The following is a 13,302-nucleotide window of genomic DNA, read 5'->3' as shown; positions in this document are numbered from 1 at the left end:
ACAAACTGAGGGTTGATGGGGGGTGGGAGGGAGCAGAGGGTGGGTGATGGGTATTGAGGAGGGTACCTTTTGGGATGAGCACTGGGTGTTGTATGGAAACCAATTTGACAATAAACTTCATATATGGAAAAAAAAAAAGAGGAGGAGGGAAAGGGAAGCAAGTATAAAACCATTAATCTCAAGGCATAAAGTTAGGCTTTGGAAGCAACTTTAAATATTAAATGTTTTTTAAAGTCACAAAAAAAAGAAAGAAAGAAAAAAAGAAAGAAAGAAAGAAAGAAAGAAAGAAAGAAAGAAAAGAAAGAACAAGAAATTCCATTAGGCAAATGCAATTATAAGTGCTGCTTCACCAGAGGCAGGGATTTCTCATGAAATGCTCACCATAGCTATTTTCTGGAGCCAAACTGGACCGGTTACTGCCTCCTTCGTTTGGTCATTTAACCTCTATAAATTCTGCTTTAAAATTTCTGTTGCATTCGTTCTGGCTTTTCTGCCTCCAAGGAGCCATAGCACACCATGCCTAGACTATTAGTGCGTACCCTTAGGTTTAATTTCTCTGCATTCCAACCCATCGGATCATGTCACAACCTAATTATGTCAATCCCCTAACTGCACCGACTCCCAGTGCTAAATAACTAGGGCCCAATCTGTTAACTTGTCCTTCAAAGGACTTTTGTGCTCTCGCCTCAGTTTACCTTTCTAGCCATTCATCTTTCTCCTGCTCCATCTCCAAGGGCACACACTTCCTCATTTCTTTTGTCTTGCTTGATGCCATCCCTGTACCTAAAAGGCTGATTTTCTAAATTTTATCTATCTTTCATTACCCAGTTAACTTTTCCAAAAGCCTCCATGATTTCCATCAAATAAAATGGCATTTCTCCCCATCAGAACTCTCCTAGCAGTTTACTCAAATGCCTCCTACTAATATCTTCCCACTTATTCTTAAAGTTTTGTTTTTTATTTATTTAAGTAATTTCCACACCCAACGTGGGGCTCAAACTCACAACCCCGAGATCGAGAGTCATATACTCTTCCAACTGAGCCAGCCAGGCACCTGTACATCTTCTCTTTTAAACACATATTTGGATTAATGTTTTCTGTCCTTCTTTAGGTTGTAAACTCTGAAACTTATAATTCCATATCATGTCTAATACATAGTAGATACCAAATAAATGTCAAATAAATGAGTTAGAACTTTAAAAATATATCAGTTATGATTCCAGTGAGTAGTTCTGACAAAGGACTTGAAAATCTGAGCTGTATATTCTCTACACAGTAGTATGTGAGTACAAATAAACGTTGATAAGGACAGAAAATAGGGATGACTTGATAAACTAAGAAATACCATAAAGTATTATGAAACATCTTAAATATGGCAGGCTTCGGGGTTGGCTGTTATTCCCCAGGTAATAATAGAAGTTATTTAAAAACTTTTATCAGGAGAGTGGCATGGCCACATTTGTGTTGTAGAGAGATAACTCTCCTGGTACTGTACAGAACATGGACTATAGAGAAAAGAAATGGAAGGGTTCTGTGATGCTTCAGGCCAGAGAGGATGAGGACTGAATACAGCAGGATGGAGGGGTAGGGTGGCCAGAATGAATTCAAGGGACGTTTGGGGGTTAAATCATTCAACAAATGGCCCAAGGATAACTAGTTATCCAAATAGAAGAAAATGAAAATGGTAATCTCATATCATACATAAACATCATGTCCAGGTAGATTACTGATTTATTTTTAAAAAAATGTTTTATTGGAGAGCCTGGGTGGCTCAGCCAGTTGAGCGTCCAACTTTGGCTCAGATCATTATCTCTTGTGAGTTCGAGCCCCGCCCCACTTTGGGTTCTGTGCTGACAGCTTAGAGCCTGGAGCTTGCTTTGGATCCTGTGTCTCCCTCTCACTTTCTGCCCCTCCCCCACTCATACTCTGTCTCTCTCTCTCTCAAAAATACATTTTTTAAAATGCTAGTTTGTTTTTGAGAGAGAGACAGACAGACAGAGTGCAAGCAGGGGAGGGGCAGAGAGAGAGCGAGACACAGAATCTGAAACAGGCTCCAGGCTCTGAGCTGTCAGCAAAGAGCCCGATGCAGGGCTTGAACTTGTGAACTGTGAGATCATGACCTGAGCTGAAGTCAGATGCTTAACTGACTGAGGCACCCAGGCGCCCCATTAAAAAATTTTTTTAAGTGTTTGTTTGTTTGTTTATTTATTTAGAGAGTTAGAAAGCAAGTGGGAAAGGAGCAGAGAGGGAGACAGAGAATCCCAGGCAGGCCTCGCAGCTGTCAGCACAGAGCCCAATGCAGGGCTCAAACTCACAAACCATGAGATCATGACCTGAGCTGAAACCAACAGTCAGATGCTCAACTGACTGAGCCACCCAGGTGCCCCATGGATTAATGATTTAAATAAGAAAGAAAAAAATGTAAAAGATTTAGAAGGTTGTAGATGAGAAAACTCTGAACAAATTGAGGTATTCAAAGATGTTTGGCTTCTCAGGTCCTTGACCTCCTTGTTGTCCATGATCTTCACCACATTTCAGCCCCTTGTGTCCAGGGTCACCCATCTTTAACCTCTCCCTTCTACTGATTCCTTCCGATCATCATTTAAACCATGTCCCCATATTTTAACCTCCCTACTACCCTGCCCCCACCACCACACTGACTCCTTTTTTTCTCTTCATTGCCAGATTTCTTTAAAGAGTTGTCTGGATTCATTGTCTCTAGTCTATTCAATCTACTCCAGGTTGGCCTCTGCCTCAGCTCCCCACTGAAACAGCCCTCTCAAGGTCATCAAAAACTTTCATCTTGCAAAGAATAGACATTTTTGACTCCTCTTATTCAGCTCCTTAATAGTGTTTGATATAACTGACCATCTTCTCCTCTTTAAAATGGTCTATGCTGGGGCGCCTGGGTGGCTCAGTCGGTTGAGCCTCCGACTTCGGCTCAGGTCACGATCTTGCGGTCCGTGAGTTCGAGCCCCGCGTCAGGCTCTGGGCTGATGGCTCAGAGCCTGGAGCCTGCTTCCGATTCTGTGTCTCCCTCTCTCTCTGCCCCTCCCCCGTTCATGCTCTGTCTCTCTCTGTCTCAAAAATAAATAAATGTTAAAAAAAAAATTAAAAAAAAAATAAATAAAATGGTCTATGCTATTGGCTTCTTATATCATACTGTCCTTGTATCCATTTGTCCTCACCTTCTTGCTCTTCAGTGATGGCTCTTTCTCCCCTTCCCCTCCATAAGCTGTTAGAGTTCCTTAGAACAAATTCCTCTTTTATCTTCTGTTTTCTCTCCCTTGAAGGTTTCTCTTTCACTATCTGCCTTCAAATATCATTTATCTGGAGCCATCTTCTCAACTTATGCCTCCACCTCAGAATCTTCTTCTGGAGAGCACACTTCATATCATCTTCTTAGACATCTCCAGTAGGCAGTCTCACAACTATCTCAAACTTAATATATAGATGAAGTTTCTAATTTTTTTTTCTCTGTAAACCCAGGTTCCCCCACCTCCCCAGTATTCTCCTGTGTCAGTGAAGATATCACCACCTAGTTTCTCAAACCAGAAATTTCCTCACCTTACACTCATTCCTACCTCATCGTCCCTGCACTCCATCCTACAATTATTGTATCTTTGTGATTCAACTGCCTACACTTATTCCAAAGTCATTCACTTCTGTTGCCATTGTTACCACCCCTGTAAAGCCTACAGCAGGTTCCCACTGTCCTTGCACACTCTCTTGCCTGGCCTGCAATCAATCAATGCAACACTGCATCCAGAGTAATGTCCTAAATTGTAAAGTTCACCAACAAGGGGCAAAATTCTAGAGAAACAAAGGGAATAAGACATGGTCAAATCTTCTGAGATTTAAGAGAAAGAAATATTCTCTTCTGAGTAAGGGAAACAGGGCCATCTGGGGGAGTTCCTGCCTTGGGAGTTTTGCATTGTTCAAGTAATTAAATAAGGAGGCCATTAGATGAGGTGGCTCTAATGTTTTGGTGGCCTGCATAAGCAAACCAAAACCTAAACCAGAGTCAACACACTTGAGTCTAAGAAAATGAAACCTGAAGCCAATCAATCACAAATAGCCAACTAGGCTCTCCCAAACAAGGCAACTGCTTATGCTATAGCCAGTCAAATAATTTCCTTGCTTTACTTCTGTATCTTTTTAAAATTTTTTTAATGTTTATTTATTCTTGAGAGAGAGACAGACAGAGACAGAGTGTGAGTGGGAGAGGGTCAGAGAGAGAGGGAGACAGGATCTGAAGCAGGCTCCAGGCTCTGAGCTGTCAGCACAGAGCCTGACGCGGGGGTCGAACTCACAAACTGTGAGATCATGACCTGAGCCGAAGTCAGATGCTTAACCGACTGAGCCACCCAGGCGCCCCTACTTCTATATCTTCTTTATTGAAAACCTTCCCTTAGCTCCTGGCAGTGGAGTTCTCCTAACCACTTTTAGTTTTATGCTGCCTGGTTTGAATCATGCCTCAGTTTATGTTTTAACAGCATTACTGAGTGTTTTTCTCCAGCATTACTCAATAACTGAGGTGTAAGTTGGAGGAAATAGGTTGTGGGACTGCAATTCATTTGAATAGTTATATAATCCAAGCTGGGTTGGGAGGGAAGTACAAACAGAAGGCTACTGATGTCTGGAAGAATTAGGAAGGGAGACCTCTGTGAAGTCAGAAAACAGTGTTAGTGCTGTTTGAGCTCATTGAAGCTCAGGAAGAAGTTGAAAAATAGGACATTAGAGTATGAGAATGGATTATCTGGAGTTTAAGATTCTATAGATAAAGTTGACTTGATTATTAAAAAGGATCAATAATCCAGGTCCAGGATGTGACCATGGGAACACAGGTCAATATAGGATTATTAGGCAATTGTATATGTGCATACATGTGTGCATACACACACACACACACACACACACACACACACACACACCTATGAACACATTTACTTAACTTATATTCTTATTCTCTTTCTCTCTCTGCATAAAGAGGAACTGGTGGAAAAATGAGAAGGAAGAACACAGTAGCCAGCTCTCCTCGGTTACTGGCTTAGATGCCTCAGTATTGTAACTCACACTTAAATCCCTTTCCTAGCTTGCAACTTTTAACTCTTGGTCTACAATGCCATATTTTTATCAATTTATCTATTTGCTTATGCCTCATCTTACTATCATATGAAAGCTGTTAAAGCAGATATACCTATATGAAGCTTAGACTATTTCCTCTAAATGTGTACTTAACACAATTTCATCCATCACTTTTTTTTCATACTCACACATTTTAGCTGTCTACTTTCATTGCTGGAACCCTCCACCACTCTTGAGTATTGAGTACTAGCTATAAATGTGGAGATTTTGGTCCTGTGCATCATTACTAAATCAATAAACAAGAGTCGTCCCAGTCCTGACCCCAAGGAAGCCTGATATCGATACTTCTCTATTCTCAGATGGAACAATTTTTCTTTCAATTCTGCTTTCCAAACTTTAAATTGGTTCTTTAATCAAAACAAAACATTCCAATGATTTTTTTGGTAAATTATATAATCTCTTGAGGATTTTGAAAAGTTATTAATAATTTCCCTTTACATAACATATTTTCTCCCTCCTTCTCTCAAGTAGATGATTCAAAAGAATTCATGAGTCCCTTCATCGATTCCATTGTTTTATAAATATAGCATTAAATTCTCCCAATAGCCTAATCACTTTAATAAACAATTTTTATTACCAAATTAATTTTTTATTACAGCCATATTATTATAATGAAGAATGTCAGTTACGTGTAGGCTTTTCTGGGCCCTGGAAGAGGGAGGCCTGATGCTACATTAAAAGCTTAATTGGGGCGCCTGGGTGGCGCGGTCGGTTGAGCGTCTGACTTCAGCCAGGTCACGATCTCGCGGTCCGTGAGTTTGAGCCCCGCGTCGGGCTCTGGGCTGGTGGCTCGGAGCCTGGAGCCTGTTTCCGATTCTGTGTCTCCCTCTCTCTGCCCCTCCCCCGTTCATGCTCTGTCTCTCTCTGTCCCAAAAATAAATAAAAACGTTGAAAAAAAAATTTAAAAGATTAATTTCTGGGGCTCGGTCAGTTAAGCGTCTAACTCTTGATCTTAGTTGGCTCAAGTCATGATCTCGCAGTTTGTGGGATCAAGCACCGCTTTAGGCTCTGTGCTGACAGCGTGAAGCCTGCTTGGGATTCTCTCCCTCCCTTTGTCTCTGCCCCTCCTCCACTTGTGCATATGCTCTCTCTCAAAATATATAAAAATGCTTAAAAAGCTTGAGGTCCACAAGAAAACGGGATGTACAGATAATCTCGCGTCCAACTTCCCTATATAAATTGTTCAAGAAGTTGGAGGAACACAGATTGCCAGCTCCAACAAGCCCACCTAATGCCTATCCCACAAGGCCAGCCAGCCTTGCTTTTGCTCTGGTCCTTGGTCCCTCATCCAGTAGATTCTGTTGTGGCTGTTTTTCAAATCTGGGAAGAGGTGAAATAGAGTTCTAGCTGTGAACCCAGACTATCTGAGCAGGGAACTAGACACTTTCTAGAAAAGGCAAACAGTAGTCAAGGGTTTTGAGGTCAGAGCTCCTTGGCTTTGTATCCTGACTCTTCCATTTCACTTAACTGGACAGGTTACCGAACCTCTAAACCCTATGTTCCCATAAGTTTAATGGGATCACCTGCCTCTGAGGCTTATTGTGAAGATAATAGAGACCTTTAAATTTTTTTTTAACATTTATTTATTTTTGAGACAGAGACAGAGCATGAACAGGGGAGGGTCAGAGAGAGAGGGAGACACAGAATCTGAAACAGGCTCCAGGCTCCGAGCTGTCAGCACAGAGCCCGACGCGGGGCTCGAACTCACGGACCGCGAGATCATGACCTGAGCCGAAGTCGGACGCTCAACCGACTGAGCCACCCAGGCGCCCCATAGAGACCTTTAAACAATGTTTGAGCACTTCTATTCACAGCCTCTTCCTGTCTTTACATCCTTTGATCTTCTTCCATACTCCTCTTCCTGTTTTGTCTAACTGTTCTCCCTGAGCCGTGTACGGATCCAAGTGTGCAGTGCATGAGAGGAAAAGCTGGAGAACTCACGCAGAGAGAATTCACACCAGAAAGGGCAGAGGATTCCTTGTGGGAGAGAAAGAAACAACATGTGGGGAAGGAAGGGAGGAAGGTGGAGAGAGGGAAAAGCTTATAGGGGGGTTATTTTAGGAGCAACTTTAGGGTGAAACAGATGTACTGAGAATAAAAAAAGATAAGAGGATTTTAAATAAGTTTAAAAGTGCACGATTGTGCTGTTTTCAAGAAAGAGTGAAACTAGGATTACAATTACTTTCAACTGCTACTTGGTTGCCAGGCTTTTGTGTTGACTGCATTTCCATGTCGGGACTGGACCATGAGGCCACTTGGCTTCATACAGGTTATGCATTTGAATCACACAAACCCATGCTCAGTACAAAGTAAGAGCTCCATAAGTGGTATTCATTATCATGGTGATTATTTCGCCAGTTCTGAAGTCTGGTTCTGGCTTCTGTTCCCTGGAGTCCAGCCCTGGGTAGTTGGGGAGGAATGAGGAAGCAGGAATTTTGGCCCTAAGGTCAGTCTAGCCCTGTCAGCACCTGCTGCAGTCCCCACCTCATCTCTGGTTGACCCCTCTGGGCACACCAATGGCCCAGGCTTCACTTGGCATCAGCTGTTGCCGCCGCACCTTGCAAGGCTCTCTTGGAAAGCAGCCCCTTGGGCTGATGCCTGCCAAAACCCAACCTGCCTTCTGCCCGTACTCGCTCATATCTTCTTGCTGCTCTGTGGCTCCCCCCTCCTCTGGCGTTCCAAGTCAGCTGCATTTATTCCTAAACCCTGGATGCCAGTTATATAATTTCATATTATATAAACTAATGAACTGTGAGTGTGAAATGGACTAGTCATAATGTTTGGCAGGCTGCTGGCATCTCGGTGTTTCAGAGAGCCTGCAGTGTGTTGGCTGTGCCAGGAATCAGCTAGATAAAGGTTGCAGAGGGGAGGATCTGCTGTGCATTCGCTTGCTTTACGTTAGGATGTAACGTTCAGTCAACACAGGACTCTTTATAGGACTTGACTCTGTAAATGACTTTTTCTAGGACCTGTGTAACTTCTAGCCCCGAATGCATTAAGAGGGCTGCTGTTCTTTGGGGAATTAATTTAGCCCAAGTTTCTTGCATTAACCGTGAGGTTTCATTCCATATCACATATGGTACTTAGTACATGTTTAGTCTAAAAGCTCGACCAGTGGAACCCAGCAGTCCAGTATTTTGAAGGCCTAAAATAGAGGCAAGGGTGAAATTTAAAAAAATAAAAGGAAAAAAGGATGGCTTAGCACAGTACATGTGGTAGGCAGTGAGGTTGCTTCCTTAAACGTACCTGGAGTGACTCACTGGCCTTGGGCCCGGAGGTTACCTAACATTCATACAACGTGAAATGATTTTATTAGCTACCAAGCTTACTGTGTGCCAGGCACTGTGATTTATTCTTCACTAGTTCATTTATCCTGCTCTGCCCATTTTCCTTAGCCAGGAACATTCTCAATCAAGGGTACAGTGTTGGAAGTGTAGAATTTTCTGTGTGCTCAGGGTATGAATGGCTTGACATTTGAGAGCACTCACTTCTAGGACTCTCTTGGTGATGCTGCTCTCTGAATTTATTGTTTTTCCTTTATTTTTACTTATTGTTGTCAATGAATGTTACTCATTGCTCTGCTAATACACCTGTAGGTTGTGTGGCTAATGCTGCTTTACAAACTGAGTAAGGATGTGTTACTTTCCCAGACCACCATCTGAAAAACATACTATATACGTGTCTTGGTTTTGAATTGGACTCGGGAATATATGCTTTTATTTTTCTGAAGAGCTGCATAAGCAAGCTAGGGCACTCAGAGGAATGCTTTAAATGAGCCCCGAGTGGGGCTCTGTGCTGACAGCTCAGAGCCTGGAGCCTGCTTCAGATTCTGGGTCTCCCTCTCTCTCTGCTCCTCCCCTGCTCACACTCTGTCTCTCCCTCTCTCTCAAAAATAAATAAACATTAAAAAAGTTAAGTATAAATAGGGGCGCTTGGGTGGCTCAGTCAGTTAAGTGTCTGACTTCGGCTCAGGTCATGATGTCACGGTCCGTGAGTTCGAGCCCGACGGCTCTGTGCTGACAGCTCAGAGCCTGGAGCCTGCTTCAGATTCCGTGTCTCCCCCTTGTTCTCTGCCCCTCCCCTGCTTGTGTGCTCTCTTTTTCTCTCTCAAAAGTAAACATTAAACAAAATGAACATAAACATCTGCATAACAGAGACGTGGAGCAAACTTCTGTACTGGATGGGCAGCTAACACAAAGTAAAGAGCAAGGGATATTTTCCAACCACTAAAACACGGGGCAAGGTGAGGCTGGTTTGGAATACTTTGTGATAATAACTAAAAGGGGTACTTTTTTTTTTTTTTTAGGAAAGTGAGATGCAAATTGGGTACAAGTGACTATGGAAGCAGTGTACTTTTTTTGGTACATATTTTTTTTGCTCTGTAGACATTTTCCAGCTATAAAAACATTTTTGATATTATAAGGGGGAAAAACACCTCAGGTTTACCTTTTTGAAGTGTTTGTTCCTTTCAAAAACTTTCCTCTTTTTAATCTTTCCCTCCCCCAAACACACCCAAGGACTTTAAATTTATTGGAAGTTTCATATGTACACTGAAGGAACACTAGCCCCCCTTGCTTTCACACTTAATTGCATAGAGCACTTTAAAGCATCATTCAAACACATTACTTTTTACAACGTTGGCGTGAACGCGGACAAGGGGAGGGCACAAAGCGTGGTTTGTGGATTGGGCTAACACGAATAACTTCCTCCAGTGGCAAAGGCTTTGATCTCAAGGAGCGTGCCCTCAGCATGCAGCTGTGACCTATGATTCACATCCCCTGGAAGGTGAGACAAAGGTAGCATGGGAATCGGTGTCTGCATTCAATTTTTACTTGCATATCTAACAGCTCATGATTTTATATAATATTTCAGTCATATGAAAAAATATGTACCAATTTGAGTGATAACAGATTTTCTTGTGGTTTGACTCCACATTGTTTGGGTGAACACAGACTGGAAATAGGAGTTTTAATTAGAGCCGGATGAGCTCTGAAATACCTGCATGCACACCAAGCTAAGTGGGTTTTCCAGGAAGATCTGGAGTTCCCAGAGCTCATTTGAACCGTGAACCCATTTGCTGTTTTCCAGTTCACAAGGCACTGCGGTGTGGCTGTAGCACTAACGCCCAGCCCAGTAACAAGAAATGCATTTGCACCGTGTCTGCCCTGCACAGCGGCTTCCACGCTGCCCAGGTTGGCTGCCACTCCTCCGCGGTTTCTCTCACATCCCGACTTTGAGCCTTGGTAATTTATTTCATATGACGGCTCACCAGAGCCGGGGGCCTCAAAACACATTCTGCATTTGCTGGTTGGGGCAAAACCTTTGATTCTGTTCAGTCAGTGAAGTGAGCCAAGGGGCTTGCCTTACAGCGGTGTCTGTCTGCCTCCCGGTGACAAGAGCGTGTGCCTTATTTACGGGATCTGAGGTTCACGTCTGCAAAGCTTGAAAGTGGGGTCTACTTGTTTGATCTGATGCCTCTTCCATGCCCATGTTCGTTTGCACTTGAGTAGATTTGCTCTCTGGTTCTTCTTCCACGTTGCTTTTCCATGAGCCTTCCAGTAGAGAGCTTTCGTGCCCAGGCACGCACGCGCGCACACACACGCACACACGCGCGCGCGCAACTGGAGTGCTGGGTCTAGAGTTCTGGGAAGTAGAAATGGGGTATATAATAGATCGCCAACAACCTTCTAAAGAATGCTAGAAATTGTAGAAATGGACAATTACTGGCTGCATCAGGAGACGGTGAGACCCTACACTCTTTGTCAGAGGAAAAGGAAGTGGCAAGTCTTCACCTGACCTGGGGGGAAGTTCATATCATTTGGAATGGCTTCAAGTTGCTCTTCAAATTTTATTCCTATCAAATATGAAGAATACCTGTGCATATGGGAGTTTCCTGGCAAGAATGCTAAAGAAATGATAGGCTAAAAATGGATTAAAAGATATAAGTGGACAGGGTCGTTTAGCATTGCCTTCTGCTACTGGGTGGATCAAAGTGACAAAGATAATTCTCTGGAAGTTTATTATTATCTGTAATACCTCCATAAAGAAGGCAAAGTTACATCTTTAAGGATCTCAGAATAAGGCCTGGCTCACAGTAACTGCTCTCTAGTTGTTAGCCATTATTACTCCAATAGAAAACATACTTCAGGCATGTCCACTTGTCCTGATGCTAGTAACAAGTGACATGTGACAAAACGTATCCAGCACTGTGTTGGTTGGCATGACTAATCCTCTCAAGAAGAAGTCAGGCTGTTGCTACCCAGTGCAGGCTGAGAGTCATGTGGGTAGGCACCTCTGTAAGGAATGACAAGAGGCCCTCAGGGGGAAGGTCAGCAGGGCAGAGTCTCTGAGTTCCTATCAAGTTCTGTTCTTAGATAGGTTCTAAGAGCCCCTTCTGGAGAATTGGGTGAGCCCTGAGAGATATGGCTCCCAGCAGGTGGGCCCCTGGCAGCTTGTAATATGCATTTGTTACTGCGGGTCCCAGAGAAACATAGTAGATGGAATAGACCACTCTGTATTTGCTGCCTTTGGTTTCACTATGGCTTTCGTCTGGTTTTTAGTAGTAGGTCAGAGAACACTTCTGTGGGGTAAAATGACCTAGGAAATAGATAAAGCAGTCAGGAACTTTATCAATATGTGGTTAAGACAAAATCAAATATGAGTTAGAAAATAAGTTGGGCTCATCAACATTCTTTTTGAAGATTTCATGATATTGGCATAGTCTCCTCCAGCAGCTTCTTGAATAATGTGCAGACATAAACTTTTGTTTTAATTTTTAAATTTTTTTTAAAATTTATTTTTGAGAGAGAAAGAGACAGAGCATGAGCAGGGAGGGGCAGAGAGAGAGGGAGACACAGAATCTGAAGCAGGCTCTAGGCTTTGAGCTGTCAGCATAGAGCCCAATGCGGGGTTGAAATTCATGAACTGCAAGATCATGATCTGAGCTGAAGTTGGCCACTTAACTGACTGAGCCACCCAGGCACCCCAGAGGAGGTAAACTTCTTAAGGCTCACATGTCTTCTCTCATACTTGATTAAGAGTTTGCCTGAATAGAAAATTCTAGGTTGGAAGTAATTATTGAAGAGCTGAAAGAGTTTTGAAGGCATTGCTCCATTTTCTGCTTGCTTCCAGTATTACTGGTGAGAAACCCAAAATGTTCATTTTTTTTAAGCATTAACATTTTATTTATTTATTTAATTTATTTATTTTTAAATGTTTATTTTTGAGAGAGAGAGAAAGACAGAGCATGAGTGGGGGAGGAGAAGAGGGAGAGGGAGACAGAATCTGAAGCAGGCTCCAGGCTCTGAGCTCTCAGCACAGAGCCTGACTCAGGGCTCAAACCTACAGACCGTGAGATCATGACCTGAGCCAAAGTTGGCCACTTAACCACCTGAACCACCCAAACCCCCTAATGTTTGTTTATTTTTGAGAGAGAGAGAGAGAGAGACAGACAGACAGACAGACAGACAGACACTCGGGATGAGTGGGAGAGGGGCAGAGAGAGAGGGAGACACAGAATCTGAAGCAGGCTCCAGGGTCTGAACTGTCAGCACAGAGCCTGATGTGGGGCTCAAACCCATGAGCGGTGAGATCATGACCTGAGCCGAAGTCTTAACCGACTGAGCCACCCAGGTGCCCCTAAAGTGTTCTTGATGTTTGGTTTCTCTTACTTGTTCTTCTCTTCCTCTCCTCTTTTGAAGATTACAGAATCCTTTATTGTTATTACACTTAATGTTCTAGAATTTTACAATGCTATATCTTGTAATAGGTCTGCTTTTATCTATTGTATACAAGGCACTTGATGTGCCGTTTTAATCCGGCAATTTATGCACTTCAATTCTGGGAAATTCTCTTGAATTATTTCATTTCGCTTCCTCTCTTCATTTTCTCAGTTATCCCTTTATGGAACTAATATTCTGAAGTTAGATTTTTTACACTGGCTCTCTAATTTTTATCTTTCCTTTTTCCTATTTTCATCTCTTTATCTTTTTGCTCCACTTTTTGAGAGATTTCTTTATCTTCCAATTCTTCTATCGAATTTGTGCTCCCTGAATGTTCTATTTTTACAGAGTCCTGTTCTAGTTTCATGGATGCAATACTTTTTAATTTAATTTAATTTAATTTAATTTAATTTAATTTAATTTAATTTAATTT

General features: G+C 42.6%; 1 protein-coding gene across 1 annotated transcript in view; it reads right to left on the bottom strand.

Annotated features, from left to right (window-relative positions):
- Positions 1-13,302, bottom strand: part of ODAD2 (outer dynein arm docking complex subunit 2) — a 171,052-nt gene that overhangs the window by 1,014 nt on the left and 156,736 nt on the right. Inside the window, exons 21-22 of the mRNA XM_040450941.1 lie at positions 10,147-10,452; positions 3,700-3,813 (exon numbers count right to left, since the gene is read on the bottom strand). Coding sequence (XP_040306875.1) covers positions 3,700-3,813; positions 10,147-10,452 — 420 coding nt within the window. The remainder of the gene's footprint in view (positions 1-3,699; positions 3,814-10,146; positions 10,453-13,302) is intronic.

This window comes from Herpailurus yagouaroundi, unplaced genomic scaffold (genome assembly GCF_014898765.1).
Source record: "Herpailurus yagouaroundi ecotype Mexico unplaced genomic scaffold, PumYag 203, whole genome shotgun sequence".
NCBI lineage: Eukaryota > Metazoa > Chordata > Mammalia > Carnivora > Felidae > Herpailurus > Herpailurus yagouaroundi.
Note: the sequence above shows the minus strand (reverse complement) of the source record. Positions and strands in the feature narration are given on the sequence as shown.